The sequence below is a fragment of the Cryptomeria japonica genome, chromosome 1, assembly GCF_030272615.1.
Source record: "Cryptomeria japonica chromosome 1, Sugi_1.0, whole genome shotgun sequence".
NCBI classification, from domain to species: domain Eukaryota; kingdom Viridiplantae; phylum Streptophyta; class Pinopsida; order Cupressales; family Cupressaceae; genus Cryptomeria; species Cryptomeria japonica.
Genome location: NC_081405.1, coordinates 117,084,505 through 117,101,310, shown reverse-complemented (window position 1 = coordinate 117,101,310; position 16,806 = coordinate 117,084,505). Strand labels below are relative to the sequence as shown.

The 16,806-nt window shown below is 38.1% G+C and overlaps 1 protein-coding gene across 3 annotated transcripts in view; it reads right to left on the bottom strand.

The window, feature by feature from the left end:
• Nucleotides 1-279: 279 nt before the first annotated feature.
• The window catches only part of LOC131026826 (uncharacterized), a 159,510-nt gene continuing 142,983 nt past the window's right edge, over nucleotides 280-16,806 (bottom strand). Inside the window, exons 11-14 of one of the 3 annotated variants that reach the window (XR_009102396.2) lie at nucleotides 4,140-4,310; nucleotides 2,228-2,307; nucleotides 855-1,118; nucleotides 412-722 (exon numbers count right to left, since the gene is read on the bottom strand). Coding sequence is in view for 2 of the 3 variants with exons in the window: in XM_057956816.2 (XP_057812799.2) it covers nucleotides 1,076-1,118; nucleotides 2,228-2,307; nucleotides 4,140-4,310 (294 nt within the window). In the remaining variant the exon portion in view is untranslated. Of the gene's footprint in view, nucleotides 1,119-2,227; nucleotides 2,308-4,139; nucleotides 4,311-16,806 lie in introns of all 3 variants that reach the window. The other 2 variants (XM_057956816.2, XM_057956817.2) reach the window with 2 other exon arrangements.

Here is a 16,806-nt window from a genome sequence, read left to right as displayed (position 1 = left end):
AAAACTACCTAATATAAATGTTTTTGACAAAAGGGACTAAGACCATGTTATCCTAGGAAAAACCGCCAACCAGTGCAACTAAGCTCTTACACAATAATAACAGGAGTTGGCCAGTTCTATGTATGAACTATAAATAATAAGATATAGTTCCATTCTGGAAACAAATTTATCTGTCAGAACTACTAAATGCAATATACAGACAAGAAGGGCAATAGCTTGCAATTTTTAATTCTCATACTTGACAGAATGACAGGATGAAGATCATTTGAGAAATTTCCATGCAAGAAAGAATGAGCCACACTTCCAAACAATAATGAGCTAGTAACCACAATGAATCCATAGCTCAGTCGTAGAGCACCCTCCCATGCAAATGGGAGAATCTGGGTTTGAGTACGAGCTGATTGATGCAAATAAAAAAAAAATGGTATCAAATCCTTACCAAAAGCGCCAAGCAATTCTTGCCAGGGGGTGTTGCAAACAATTCAAATTCTGGACCACAAAAAGAACAGGTAGCACAGTGGTAGCACTCCAGTGGTTAAATGGTAGGTCCCATGTTCAAATCTTAGCCATTCCATGGAAGGAAACATAGTAGCAGTCAGAAGGCAGTGAATAACAGTCATCAAAGTGTGGCTTAACCCTGTGTTGGAAGAGCGCCGGTCCAAGCTGATAAGAAGCCAGTAACCACAGAGGGGTAATAGATAGTTGTATACATAACAAGATTTCTGTTCAGGACAAATTTACAATACATTAACATTAAGTCTGGCTTAAATTACAAATCTTGAAAATAAAGAAAGTGTAAGCAGTGCATCGGCATTTAAAATACTGATTGCAGTTCAAGATCAAATGCTCCTTACAAAAATAATGGGAAAGCAATTGCTATCCCCTCAATCATTAGGACACACTGAGATACCAATTGCAGCCTTAACTTGGTGCTCCGAGGCCAGTTTATGCAGATAAAGACAATTAAATGAGTTGCATCTCCACCCTACGGTGCAGTCTTTTTTGACTCGCCTTGCAGCATCAACCTACAAAGTGAGTCTCATCCAAACGCTCATGATAGGACAAGAATCCTGAATTACTTTTTTCCATGAAATTTTCTCCCAGCTTCAACTGCTTCCCTATTGGTAGTCATCAATGTTGAAAAAGATTAGACAATAATACAAAATACAAAAACCATGAACAACAACCTACTTGGGCAAAGATGAAAACACAGGAATGCTCAGAAAAAAAAATATCTAGTTTAAATTGTTCAATTCAGTGCGCAAGACCTCTCACTTGCCTTGTAAACTCGTATCTTTCTTGAAAAAACATGATGTGCAATAAAGCAATTCCCTTGTGTTATTATTTTGATAGGCCAGATCTTACAGGACATCATACATGAAAATTGGGGAAAAGCGACAAAAAGGGAATTTCTCATCCAAGGGAAGTAAAATGAAACTTAAGAATCATGCACCTAAAGATTTCCACAAATATTGCAGAAATAAGATTAAGTATGAAGCTCAGTAGTATAACAGAACTGAATCCTATACAATACACTTTTTCGACTTGCAGATATAATTACAATGACTTCTTATGGGAATCATTACACAGAGGCATATCTACAGTGGCAAGATGACCAACATTTTTTTAATAAGCCACTTAAAATAACTCTTTAGTAAATAAAAATATCAAATAAAATGAAGTGAAGAATGTAAATAAAATAAAATAATTCTTAAATAGTTCAAAAGTAAAGTAAAATAAGTCTCAAGACTAATATTTCAGCAGTTTTTAGATAGATATATTTAAGAGTATATCATTTTATTTAAATTAAAAATTATTTTATTTTTCAATAGTAATGCAATAAATCATAGAAACCATGTCCAAATATTAAAAAAGTTGTAACAAAACAATTATTTAATTTTATTTTTAGTTCAAGAGTTACCTCTAAGTAAATAAAATAGTTTTGAAGTAAAACTACCAAACCCATCTCTATAAAAATCTATATAAAAGATAGAGATAAAAGATAGAGAGATATCATTCTCAAGGCACCTAATTTTGACTGGATTTGTGAATTAAATGAAATACATGCCTTGAAAATGATATCTCTTGATATCTTTTACATAGATTTTTCTAAAGATTGGTATGCTAATCACATATCCCAATCCTGCAATAATAAAGAGAGAAAAAGAGGACAAATGAAAATCTCATGGTCCACGTAAGCGAATGGTAACAAGGTGTTCCTGATTACCTAAAAGCATCAACAAGTTCTTTATTTTCGGGATCAAGCTTCACTCCTTCATAGAATGCATTTGCAGCTTCATCAAAACGCTGAAAGAGAAAACAAATAAAATTAATGAATCTTCAATAACAATTCAGATTTGTATGATAGCATAGATTGTCATGCATTAATAATGTAAAACTAAGTTACCAGTTCGGGTTCGGGCACCGGTTCGGGTTCGAAGAACCCGGTACGCCGGTACGGCAAAATTTTGAAAAGGGGTTTGGGTTCGTTTGGGTTCGTTAGTACAAAAACATGTAAATTATATATATATGCAGCCTATAAGCATGAATTAAGATTAGCATGTCACAGAGCATCATATAAATAACAAAACCAACATAAACTTGTAATCATAGCATCATGATCATACCATAACAGCATCATATACATCAAGTTTAATATCAAAAAGATAAAATATTCAAGTATCATTGTTTCAACTTTCAACAATTTAAAATTTGATCATCAAATGGATTCTCTAATGGGGATTTGGGACAACGCCCCCAACGGGGTCAATGGGCAGTGCCCCTTGCGAGGGTCAAGGGGCAGAGCCCCTTGCAGGGTCGAGGGGCAGAGCCCCCAGTGGGGTCAAGGGGCAGAGCCCCTTGTGGGGTCGAGGGGCAGCACCCCTCGCAAGGTCCCGGGGCAGCGCCCCCGCCGCCAACACCAAATTACAACCTTCAAACCCACACGGAACTCCATGGCGTGCATCAATTTTCTACTTTTTTAAGACGTCAGGAACAAGGCCAAAGAAGTCAAAATTCTGATCAAGGTGCATTCTCCCGTACGGGAATTGTGTTTTTTGACTTGTTCTTTCGTACAGACTTGTGCTTCTCTCTTGGTTGTACGATGCATAGGTGTGTGGCTTGAGACATAGGGTCATTTTAATTTTTTATGTGGTGGAATTCAAAAATAAATAAATTTTGCAAAAAAAAAATCCATTTTTGGGCTGTCAGACCCCTGGGTTCGACTTGGGTCCTCTTGGGTCCGACCCTAGGTCCTGTTGGGTTCACCCTGGTTCGAACCAAGCCTGTGAACCACGAACCCTATCCGAACCACAGGCGAACCGGACCCGAACCGCGAACCCGGACCGTACCGGACCAGTACCAGGGGGCCAAACCCGGTAACTCAGATGTAAAACCAACAGAAGTTGATCTTTAGCGTTCAAGTGAGCATGAAATGATTTATAAAATTCTCATACAAAGCATGAAAGACATTATTATTTTGTACTAAGACTAGATAGAGGAGCAAACTCAGAACATTTACCAAGGACAAATTTGATTGCCACATCCCTAAATAAATAATTCAGCTCATATCGAATTTTTTAAAATCCTTTATCACATCAGGGAAAACAGATTCTCATCAATCTAACAAAGGTTTCGTGGAATTTTTAAGACATGCAAAACAACTGCAGATTCTAAGTTCATCAATGAGAAGATGGTCAGAATCAACTTCCAGTTTTTTACCCTTGGAGTTCATTTGAATAGTCTTCGTATTGTAACATTTTGTGCATTTAAAGTCTCATCGACCTAGCTTGGTCATTTGTAGATTAATGTAATTTTTTTTTCTTTCTCACAATTATTCTATGGCCTGCCCTAAAAAAACAGTGGAGGCACTAAATAATCATGTTTACAGCAAAGAATCCAGAGGCATGCACATCTGCAGTGCATATGAATTTCTATGGGGATTTTCTCTATGATTATTGATTTGTGACATGTTCCTAGATACAGACACATAGATATGCGATTAAAGTTCATTTGAGATTCAGAAAGATACAGCCTGAATGAACTGTTAACCATCAATCTGAAACATTATGAAGCAAAGATTTATCCTGTTGAATATTATAAGAAATTTCAACTCTTTTAGGACCCTGCATATCACAAACCTGCAACAGACGCAATGCTGCTCCTTCCCTGTAACATGCTTTTGACCAATCAGGACGTAGTTCCCTGCAGGCTTTTGCATCAACTAATGCCTGTTCACCTTGTCCCAATCTAATCCAGCAAAGACCTCTGTTTGACAACAATGTTGCATTGTTGGGATCCAAATCAATGGCCTAAAACAAGCAATCAGCATTTTCCTCAATCAGTGACAAGAATTATTTATTAAAAATTTAGAATAGCATAGAATTAGAAACAAATATTCCAATTCATTCTTGTGAAAGAGAATGAATAGAACCTGGTGCAAGTTATAGTAAATTATTCAAACCTTATTGTTTCATCTACACAATGAGATCTCTCATTATCATTCTAAGCTGCAATGAGAAATGTAGGAAACATACAGATTGAAAAGGAAATCAGAACATGCTATGCTCCATAGCATCAATGGTGGAAAACATGTACATGTGTAAACAGGAAGCATGTTCTGATTTCAACAACAGAAATATGATTAATAATAAACACCAAAACTACAAGGTCTAGGTTGCTTAGACTTTATTGGGCATTCAACTTTCTTACAACTTTAGAGAACAACAAAGAAAATAAGCAGTTATGAGAAGCCAAAATTGCCTTCAGCCTGAATTAAGTTGGGCTTTCCCTCACCGTCTATGCTCCCCCATGTTTCAAGGACAGGGATGGCAAGACGTGTTTCCGGTATGGGGGTACTTTTTGGCCATATTTTAGAGGATGGCAAGGGACGGCTACTAAAAAATAGGTAATTTTTTTGAAATATAGAGAAATTTCAAATATTCATACAATAACAGTGATAAAGCATTCATCAGAGACATTGTAGAAGCTTAAAAGTTAATACATAACATTAGACTTGAATTGAGATTTCACATGAGAATTGAGAAACAAATTAACAAAATTTAAATGCTTTCATTGTCAATGTGCATAAATATTATACAAGAATTTTAACAAAATGCCCAAAGGCTGCAAGTTTCAACTGTAAAATGACAAGAAAAAACATTGAAAATATATGGTTGTCACCAATCAGTAAGATGTAACTGGTAGGTCTATATCGAAATCAGAACTCAAGTCTTAGTCACAAATTTGAGGATGGGGAGGGGATGAATGCTAGGTGTCACCATGAAATATCCTATTGTCCGAATTTTGATGGATTTTATGAATTTATTTAGATATATGCTTGGTGTTTATTTCATATCTTGAATATTCTTGTGCATGCAACGATAAGAATGTGCAATAAATGAAATAACAAAAATTTCATAATGGAACTGTAAACCCTTGTATATTACTATTGGAATGGTGAATTTTGACACTTATTACAATAGCACATTTGATGCTGCAATTACTCAGAAATTTACAAACATTACATGCAACACATACCCAATTCTACAATCATTTCCAAACATGCCCTACAAGTGGTCGCCCAAGCTAGAAATATCAAATAAATCCAAGAAACCTTCAACCTGCAACATGGCTCCATTATTGTGTCCAAACCCTAGCTGGAACTTGTTGTGACCATTTCACAACATCACCCCATCAACATGGGGGCCCCCTCTTTGCTTCGAACTCTAGAGTCATATAGTATTTCATCTCTTGCAAATTTGAGTGAGTAGGGTTAATGTGATCATCAATCCAATTGATCAAAGCTTGTGGTGGCGAAAGATTGAATGAAAGGTATCAAGTAGGGTCAATTTGAACAAGATGAGCAAGGAGGTTTGAAAGATGAATCCCTTGGATGAAATAGTATACAAAATTTCCTCACCATCCAAGAGGTTTGATTGTACTTCATTGGAAAGCAAGTTGCATGGACAAAATTTGGCTAAGTATAGGAAAATTTTCTTTGCCCTCTAGCAGGAGCGGCCTCATTTCCATTGCTCTCTTGAAGGAGCGATCCCACTTCCTTTGCCCCCTTGGAGGAGCGGCATCATTTCCTTTTCCCCCCAAGAGGAAAGAACTTACTTCCTTTGCCCTCTCAGAGGAGTGGTCTGACTTCCTTTGCTACTTGAGTGGAGCAACATGACTTCCTTTGCATTCTAAGGGGTTCGAAATGTCTTTGCTCTTCATGAAGTATGGTTTAGTGCCTTTGTTAAGCAATGATTTTGATCTTCTAACCAGCAATCAGGCCTAGTAGACAATTTTTCTTATCATCCTAAGAGGTTTGATGTATATGCAAGGCGTTCTTTGAAGGAGAGTTGATAAGCTTAGGCAAATGGAGGAAGAAACCTTAAGCATTTCTTATGCTTCACCTTGAATACTGCTTTGCCTTTACTCATCGACATGACATAAACAAGTGAAGGGATCGAACTGATGGAGAAGTTGATGGAGATGGCGATTTTATCACACTTCCATTGCTCTCTTGGAGGAGCTAACCTATTTCCATTGCTCTCTTGGAGGAGCAAACCTATTTCCATTGCCTCCTTTAAAAAGCGAACCCACTTCCATTACTCCCTTAGAAGAGCGAACTGACTTCCATTGCCCTCCAATAGGAGCGATCTTCCTTCCTTTGCCCATTCAAATGTTTGAATTCCTAAACAGCGGCATGAATAAGTGTTTTGGTGCCAAAGATTCAAAATTTTAAAGGAAAATCTTTAAATCACAACTAAGTCGGCCCCCTTAGGAAATGGTAATAAATTTTTTAAAAGCCTTGAGAAGTCGGCCTAGAACTGAAAGAACACATCTCTTCCCTTGCATGCCTATAAATGCTAAATCAAAATTAGCCATTTGATCAACCAAACAAAACAAATTTCTTCTCCAAAAGAGCAGAGCAGCAAATTTGAAAAGAAGAACAGCAAATTTAGTCATAAGATCAATAAATTAAATCAGATGTAAAGCAAATTTGTTCACCTCCCTTCAGCATCAGTCACATTCTTTGATTAGGTGCACCAGTTCAAGGCCAGAATCCTCCAAATCAGAGGTAAGTATGATGTGCAGATTGGTAAAAAGTTGTATGGTCGTCTGATTTATGTTAAAATTTTGATCATTTTTATTAAAATTAGACCCTCTTGATGTCATAAATCTAGAAGGTAGTTGCAGAAAGCATACTGAAAATAAGGAATTAGTGATGTTTAAACAGTCATTTACAGATTTGCTTAAGCTTAGGACAGATCTCCGTCAATATTATAGCCATTTATTGTCATTTCTAAGGTCTCATAAGCATTGAATCAGTAGTTTAGATGCTCTTCACACATAACCCTAACTTAGACAACCCTCTTAGGTGAAGAATGGCAGCACCATAGACTAGTGGAGCCGGCATAGGGCAGGCCCTCATAAGGAAGATTAAAAGGGTGAAGTGCTGGAGACGAAGATCACTTCCTCTTGGAGCAATGTGGGAGATACCAATCTTGGAAAGTTTGACATCAAGAAATTTTGTAGCTCACTATATACAAGCAAGCCTACAGCAACAGACAAGAAGATGATTGAAAGTGGAATCATCAAGACGACCGGCTTTCCCCCCGTCGTTCAATGTTATGAATTGATGGTCGAATGCGCTAAGCACTATGATTCCCATACAAGAACTATAGTGGCACCCAATGGAAGAGTGCTTGCCTACCTATCAGAAACAGCTATTAGTGAAGCTTTCCACCTACCTGAGCCAAAAGACATGATCTACAGAAGCACGGAAGGAGCTAAAGCATTCTTTGAAGATGATCTGGAAACATGTTTGGGAATCATCAACAAATATTGGCTACTAAAGAGTAGACCTGGTAAGAGTAAGATGCCCAGAAGACGACATAGAGTTGATTTCAAAGATGAAGTCAGAGACTTGATCACCTTGCTCAACCGAAACACGGGTGCTTCCCAAGCATTCTACTTTGAAAATTGGATGTTCTTCTTCATAGAGATGATCACCCATGGGAAGGGTATAATCAATTGGGCAAGGATTATCAGCAATAGCCTAGATGTACAATCGAGGAGGCTCATCCACACTGAGACATTCTATATGAGCTCCTATATCATATATTCTCTTGCTAGAAACTATGAGTATGCTGGATTGGCGTATAGAGGAGTAACTGGAATAGGACTTGGAGAAATAAGGGATTGTGAATCATACATGCAGTTACACCATCCGACTAAGCAGCATTATAGAAGAGTAAATGATGCCTTCACCATGCATATCACAAGAACCCTCCAAGGTGGAATTCATCAAAGGTTTTCCTCGAAAGCATAGAAATTGGTCAAGCAATATGGCGCCCGGTTCATTCAGTTCCCAGAGTTTACATACATAAAGATTCAAGGATGCCCTTCCCCACCTTACATGTTGCCACGCTATCCGACAGATAGAGTAGTGTTACTTGAAGTGGTAAGGCAGTTGGCGGCATATGTTGAGGCGCAAAGGCACAAACACGGGTTCTGCATTGCTTTCCCCATTTCACTTGGAGATTCTATAGAAGTTTGCCCCTCTACAAGCAACTCACCGTGTCAAAGAAGAATTATCTCTCTACTCAATCACGCCATTTGTTCCTAGAGATAACTTTGATCTTTATAATAACATAAGCAGAGCTGCTGGGAAGAAACACAAACACATATGGCAATTGGAGGACTTTTGGATGAATCCTCAAGATGATTTTGAAGTGAGAAAACAGATACACTCCAAGCTACCCATTGATATTGAGCCTTTTATATCGGAGACAACATATCATCTCAATGAGCACACACACACACTTATATTGAGGGAGTGAGGGGGTGAATCAATATAAGATAAAATTTTAACTATTATAAAATTAAATAACCATGAAAAGGCAATCATACAAGATTTACCAACTAAGAGACAAAAGATTTACATGGAAACCCTTTTAGTAGAAAACCACAAATAAATGGTTGCTTGGATCTACTATCCAAATCTAGCCAACAATAAAAATCTCTTTACAAATCTTCATAGGCAACAACCCACTAAAGACACCAATCTCTTCTATTAGGAAGCATCAACCTCCAAACAAACAAAATTTTTGTCTTCTTGAAGTTTGCTTCTTCAAAGCTTGATAATCATGTCAAACTACATCACAATATCTGCTATAAATCTGCTCCAAGTTTTCTTTAAAACTACTCAGAAATCTCCTTTGAACCTGCTCATTAATCTCCTTTTGCATCTGCTCATAAATTTTCTTTAAAAATGCTCAAAAATCTCCTTTGAATCTGCTGATAGATCTCTCATAAAGTATGATCATAATTCCTTTAGATCTGCTCATAAGTCTGCTTGTATATGGAAAGCTATTGCATTAAAATCTTGCTTTCATTAACCCCCAAAAACTTCTATATATACCACCTTCATTCCTCATCAAAGGCATGCAATTCATCCTCTAGGAGGTCAGTATGCAAATTAAAATATTTGTTTTAAATCCCCCAAATGAGGGTGAATTCCCATGTCAATTAAAGTATTTGTTTTAAATCCCCCAAATGAGGGTGAATTCCCATGTCTAGTCCACCCATATCTAAAACAAATAGTTTTAATCTTTTAGAAAAACCAAGGGGCAGAGCGGTGGGGAAGGGCAATCCATAATGCAAGGTCAGCCAAAACAAAGATAGGTGATTTACCCAATAATAATGACAAAAATTGGATGCCAAGATGAGGCTAAATGGGTCGACCCATTAAGGTTGAATTTATGACTTTGAATGCAATAAATATTTCCTGTTATTGTTAAATCATCCTTGGCATATAATATCTATAATGATCTTCCTTTGACATTAATGGAAACAATATTTGCAACAATCTCCCCCTTTGTCATTGATGGAAACCTAAAATGAAATAATCCATGAATGCAACATGAACATAGTTCTCCACTTGACTGTAATGTTCCCCCTTTCTACAACTCTACCCCTTAGACACCAATGGCGAAGTCTTCGGAGCTAGATGAGAATACAATGAATATCTCCCCCTGAACTTGTGCTCCTTTTAAGAATTTAGTGGCTGGATGAGAGTGATATCACTCCCAACTTCTGCCTGAGATACTCAAAAGTTTCTTCTGAAAGGGGACTTGTGAAAATATCTACAACTTGTTCCTCTATGGTGATGTACTCCATCTTGATATTCTCTTCTGCTACCTATTCTCTTAATAATTGATACTTGATAGGAATGTGCTTTGTCCCTGAGATCATAACCGGATTTTTTGGAATATTAATTGCAGTTGTGTTGTCACAAAGTATGGAGCTAGGATGATCATATTCCACCTTTATGTCCTTCAATGTCTACTTCATCCAAAGAACTTGTGTGCAACAAGATGTTACTGCTATATATTCTACTTCTATTGTAGATGAACAAACTAAAGGTTTTTTATTGTTTAACCATGACACAAGACTGTTACCAAGTAATAATGCTCCTCCACTTGTACTTTTTCTATCATCAATATTGTCTGCCCAATCTGCATTTGTATATGTTGTTAGGGAGAAATTTTTACTTCTCGAATACCAAAGCGCCTTCTATATATTTGAATATTATTTTAACTGATTGCACAAGAGTTACCTTTGGTGTTGCTTGAAAATATGCCACCATGCCTACTGCTTGCATAATGTTGGGCCTTGATGCTATCACATATAGTAGTGTTGTGACCTTTTCACACATCCCCCCAATGTTAACGGGGACCCCCTCTTTTCCGGCTTTCTGTGTTGTTAGGTTAGGGTTTTGGCTGCTTAGTAGGCAGTTTTGTGTTTCCCGTGCCCGAGTCTCGGAGTTTTGATCATGCCTAGTGCCATCTAGGATTTTTGAGATTATAGGATCAAGTTGCAGACGTTGATATTTTAATGATCCTAAATTTTGTCTAAGTGTTGACCTTTTGAGCGTTGACGTGTTTTTAAACACGCGCATCAGTGATTTTAAAGTGCCAGGGTATTCCCAGACCTTTTGGAGTTGTTTTCTCGCTCCTAAGGTATTATTTAAGTTGATTTCGAACTTTATCCCGATAATTTCCTAGCATTTCGCTCAATATTTTGGTGATCTAAATTTGAAGTTTCTAAGTGATTTTGAGTGGTTAAATTGTCAAATTCCTAAGGGAAATCCATATTCTAAGGGTTAGAAGGTCAAATTCCATGCTAGAGGTGCTTTTCCCCTCATATTCCAGACTACCCACCCTTTTCCCCCACTCAAAATCCACACTACACATGGGTTTCCCCTGAAATCCATACTGGCTATTATTTTCCACCACTGTTTATCCATACCTGGATCGATTTTCCCTTGGAAGTGCTAAAATTTGGCTAAGTGTCAGGATTTTTCCAAACTGCTATCTATTTTCCACCAGGAGTGCGGACTAGAGTGCGGACTATAGTGCGGACAACGTTGAGGATGATTCCATGCCTGGGTCGATTTTCCACCAGGATGTTTTGTGACAAGTTAGTGTGGATTTTTGTGCAGACTCTCAGTCCAAACCCAAGTCGATTTTCCACTGAGAATATTTTAATGAGTTTTGAGTCCAGATTTTCATCCAGACTAAGGTCGAATTTCCACCAAGAAGTATTTTTTTTGCAAGAAAATTGAATTTGGAGTGTGGATTTTGTGTCCAGATTGCCATCGATTTTCGCCTGGAGGGTTTTATGTGCATTTTGATGAAATTTGAGCATGGATTTTTATCCAAGCTAAGGTCGATTTTCCCTTGTGGGGAAATTTTTGACACTTTAATGATTTTTAAAGGGATTTTTTAATCCCAACTAAAGTCGATTTTCCCTTGGAGGCTCAATTTAGACTTAAATCGAAATATTTAATAAGTGAGCCCCATTTTTAATTGTTTTTAAATGATGATTAATGATTATTTAAAATTTTAAAAGCAAAATTAAATAACTTGCAATAATCATTTAATATTTAAACCTTCTAGAAGCAAGTTAGTTTTTTACCAAACAAGTATTTAAGCAAGTGTTTTATCCCACATTGCTTGTGTGGTGAAAGTGTGAGGTAAAAGCAAGTATAAGAGAGATGTTTTCTAGCATTATTTATGATTAAATCTGCTAGGTGTCTCCATGAAAGGCGATTTTTCTCCCTTATTGGTGAATTTTGGCAAAGTGCTGAAGTGAAGTGTTGGGTTGAGGATTCTTTTCTCCTCCATTTATTCCCAGCTTGATGATCCATTCCCTTGCTGCCATAGAAGACCATTTCCAGATTTTTGATTTTTCCAAGTCTGACGATTTTTTCAAACTTGGCGATTTTTGGTGAAAGGTGACGATTTTTGTGTTTGGAAAACTTGGCGATTTTCTCCTCCATTTTTTGCTTGTTGTTCGACCTCCATTCTTGCAGATCCAAGCTGCCACTAATGACATTTTCAGAATTTTTAAAATGGCGCTATAGTTGGAGAAATTTCGATTTTGGTTTTGGAGAGGTTTGGTGCCACATTTTGGTGATTTTCTTCATGCTTAGTGGCTGCCATTGTTCCTACTTGCTGATTCGCTTCAGATCTGAAGTTTGTCTTCAGATTTGACCTCCATTAATGGCTGCCCATTAATTTTCAGACTTCAATTTTCTTTGCCCAACCAATTCCAAATTAGGCGATTTGCATTTGGAGGTGTTTTATGGAGTTTTCTGTGCATTTTTTAGACCATTTTATCGCTATTGCAGGTCTGAAAACTCCATTGTTAGGCGGTTGTCCTCAAAAATTTTCATTTCCAGCCACCTAACCACTTTGACAATTTTGCTTGGAGCTGATTCTTTAGCTATTTTCCATCATTTTCAGGGATTTTTAACTACTTTGCAAAGTGCTAGTAAATCTGAAGTAATCAATTTTCAGATTTGTCCTCAAAAATTTATTTTTTTACCTGTCACACTTACATTCCTGAATATGATTGTTTTCATCATTAAAACTGATTTTTATCGAGTTTATGCACATTTTTTAAGATTACAACATGTTTTAAAAGTCTGATTTTTAGGTTGTCTTCAAAATTGTTGACCTCCATTGTTGACTGCGGAAGGTGTCTTCAGACATACTTTGTGTGAAAACACAATCTTTCACACCTTTCCTTAGTCATCATTAATCTGGTATACTCCTTTGCATTTTAGCTTGCATATTTTCTAAGCATAAGGAGGTATTAATGAATTTTATAGAGGGTTTCCATGCCCTAGCGTTGTCACACTTCGAATCTAATTGTCAAAATTTACCAAGTGTATGGATTATTTTCCTGACTCCATGCTCTAATTAGCTAAAATCTTTAGAAAGTTGGGAATTTTATTAAGAATATTATTTATTTTCCTAAGTCTAACTTCAAGCTTCGTACAGGTGTGATTTCGAAGTCTGGATATAAGGAAAGGAAAGAACTATTAAAGATGCTCGAGACTGGATTTTATCCAAAGCTTAAGATTTCATCCAGATGAAAGGAGATCACAGATACAAATATGCATTTCCTAGACTTCGACCAGATGCAACGGCGGATGTTCAGAGTCGGAGATCAAGTTCCTTCCCCAGCATATGCGAAAATTATGAAGAGTGGTATTCTTCATGCCGTTGGATTTCCACAGTCCATACAGTGCAGTGAGCTTATCCTAGAGTGTGCACGGTGTTACGATCCGCTCGCGCGAATGATCAAGACTCCTAAGGGCATTGTCATTGCCTACCTTGTTGAGGATGCTATTGCAGAGGTTTTCGGAATTCCACGCGGAACAGACATGAAGAATGTGACCAAGGATGAATATGGAGGAAGATACACGAAGAAGATGGGTGTATGCAAGAATTTGATAAACAAAGAGTGGATGATCGAGCCTAGGTCTCATCATTCCAAGGCTCCCAAGACACTCATGTGTGTAGACTTCAAGGAGGAGTATAGTGATTTGATATTCCTACTCAACAGAGTGATGGGGATGTCGCAGGGAGCAATATTCGATGGATGGATGTTCTACTTCATCCAAGATTGCCTTAGAGGAACATTAGTAAATTGGTCTAAGATTATAAGTGACAATCTGGACTTTCAGCTGAGCAATGTAGAGCAGTCCAAGTCATTCGCCATGACTTCTTACCTGGTATACCTGCTTGCACAGTTTGTTTCATACAGAGGATTAATATGCAAAGGTGAAGTCGGGAATGGGCAAGGACAATTCAGGAGTCATGAGTGCTACCCACAGCTAAGCATGTATAGAATTGAAAACTATAAGAGAGTGAATGATACATTCACTATGTACATCACACGGATGCTGCAAGGCGGAATCCACAGAAGATTGTCCAGGGAGGCAATAGAGTTAATAGAAAAATATGGATCATGGTATATCCAGTTTCCCACTTTCACGTACCTTAGGATTCATGGGTTTCAATCTGAACCCTATAGACTTCCTAGGTATCCGACTGACAGAATGATCTTGTTGGAAGTGGTGAGACAGCTTCTAGAGTTCGATGTCATTCAGAGAGAGAAGCACAGGACAGGCATGACATTCCCTATTTCAGTTGGGAAGATATCAGAGGTTTGCCAGTCTACCATAGCCGCCAGCACTGCGAATGAGGAGCTTGCATTCTATCGATTTGCTACATACAAGAAAAGAGAAAGATTCGATCCAGACAAGAAAGTTGGAAGGATCAGGGGAAAGAAGTTCATCCACAAAGTTGACATAGAAGATTACTGGGCTAACCTGATAGGCGAGCAAGCAGTAAAGAGAAGAATGTGGTCCAGAATGTCAGTGGATTTTATGAGGAAGTGTGGACTTTTCCTCATTCCTGATCAGGTGTTAGATGACAGAGATCATACACATCCACAGCATGAGAGTGAAATGAAGAAGGCAATCCTATTGCCTAATTGCTCAGAGTCTGAAGAGATTGACCTGAATGTATTAATGAGAGAGGTCTTAAGTTTCTCCCGTGCATGGGTAGATATACAGATGAATAAGTTAGTTGATATGGGTGTTCTCTTCACTTATGAAAGGATGAAGTCGAAAGAGTCTACTTCCAAGGATGATCAGAGGACTATCGGTGATGTCAGGATTCATGCAGACGAAGAGAGTAAAGCTCCCAAGAGAAGGAAGAACACGCCAGGAGAAGTCAAGTCCAAAGGGAAGAAGATTGAGGAGGTGAAGAAGAAACAGAAGACTATCATTCCTCCACCTATCATTCCTTCACCACCTCTCAGTGTCTCATCAATCAAAGTGATTGAAGTAACAGAGCAGAACAAGGAAACCCAGCAGTGTTCCAACAGAGTGATACTACCAGGGAATACTCAAGAATTTCATGCCACAACGACATCTACACCTCCTAATGAGAATGATGATCAGTCGGGATCTCCTACTGTCCTTTTGGCAGTTAGTTTGGGAAATGAGGTATATGATTGGACCAGGAATAATCTTGATGATAATGATGATGTTATCTCGGCATTGAGAGGACTTGATCGAGAAATAGGTCTCGATGATGGTATGGAGATGGCCGCTATTCCTGAATGGCTGATGAGAAGTATGGAGAAAAGTAAACAAATGATAGAGGTACAACCCACTGACGACATTGATGACTACCTAGCTAGGAGTGCTAAGGAGAAAGAGCCCAAGAGAGCGAAGACTTTGTCGCAAATAGCTAGAGATGAGATAGGAATGCGGATTGCACAGATTGTTGTTCGTATTGCAGGCATGACAGCAGACATTGCTACTCCTATGGATTTCCAGATCACTTCAGTTGCCCTTGGTCGTACATCCAAAAAGCAAGAATTTCAAGAGGTTGGTGAAAACCTCAAGGCAATCGATGCAACTTTAGACAAAGAGATTGCAGAGAAAGAAAGGTACAGAAAAGAGAATATCAAACTTAGAGAGTATATTGCAGGGATAAGGCGTGAAGATCCCACCCTTATTTCCCCTATTGCAGTTGACCATGGAATGCATTCACACTATGAGGCAGCGAGAGGTACACTCTCAAAGTTGGAAAAATGGATTGAGAATACAAGAAAGTAGGCAGACGATTTCCTTACTTAGTTTGTCCATGCATATGATAGGACAACAGGGCTCGCATTCAAAATCCAGTATTTGGAGGGAGTTTGGGAAGAATTCCGGCCTATTCAAGACAAGACTATTCCACACCTCCAGGCTTTGAAGAAGATTCCTAATTCCACCTTGGTCAGCGAGAGCATTGTGTACAGTGGAGACAGATATGATTTCCATGGCTGGTATTGTTTATTGGCCGTGAAGAAATCAACTTATGAGAACGCCCAGTTGAGTTGTATGGAGATGGAAAGGTTGATTCAGGACATTCAAATGAAGATCCTTGCCTCGATTGAGGAATTATTGGGTGTTGATGTTAGTGATGCTAGTGGTTTACACTTAGCTGAATTAAGAGACAAGATGAAATTTATGTATTTTAGCTAGTTGGACTCTTTGAAGAAGAGTCAAATAGACAACTTGGTCTCTTTGTTGATTCATGTTCATAGTTCGGAGAAGCTCATGCCAGAATGGGAGAACACTTTGGATGCTTGCTCGGATTCACTGGACGTGATTGATTTACAATAGGATACCTTGCCTAGCATTTCCATGGAGGAGTTAGGTTCAATATTGGTTAGATTCTTGGAGTATGCTAGGAGAGAGAGATGCAAGGAGGAATCTTCTAGAAGATTCCCTATTTGATGACTAGGTATCTTTTCATTGGGTCATATGTTGGTGGCACCATTTTTTATGTAAACCCTAATTGGAGCAATTCTAGGGTTTTGTTGGCATGATCTCAATTGTTGATCTTGGATCAATCTTGGCCCTCCATTTTGTAAGAGGCTCTATATATGCCTCCT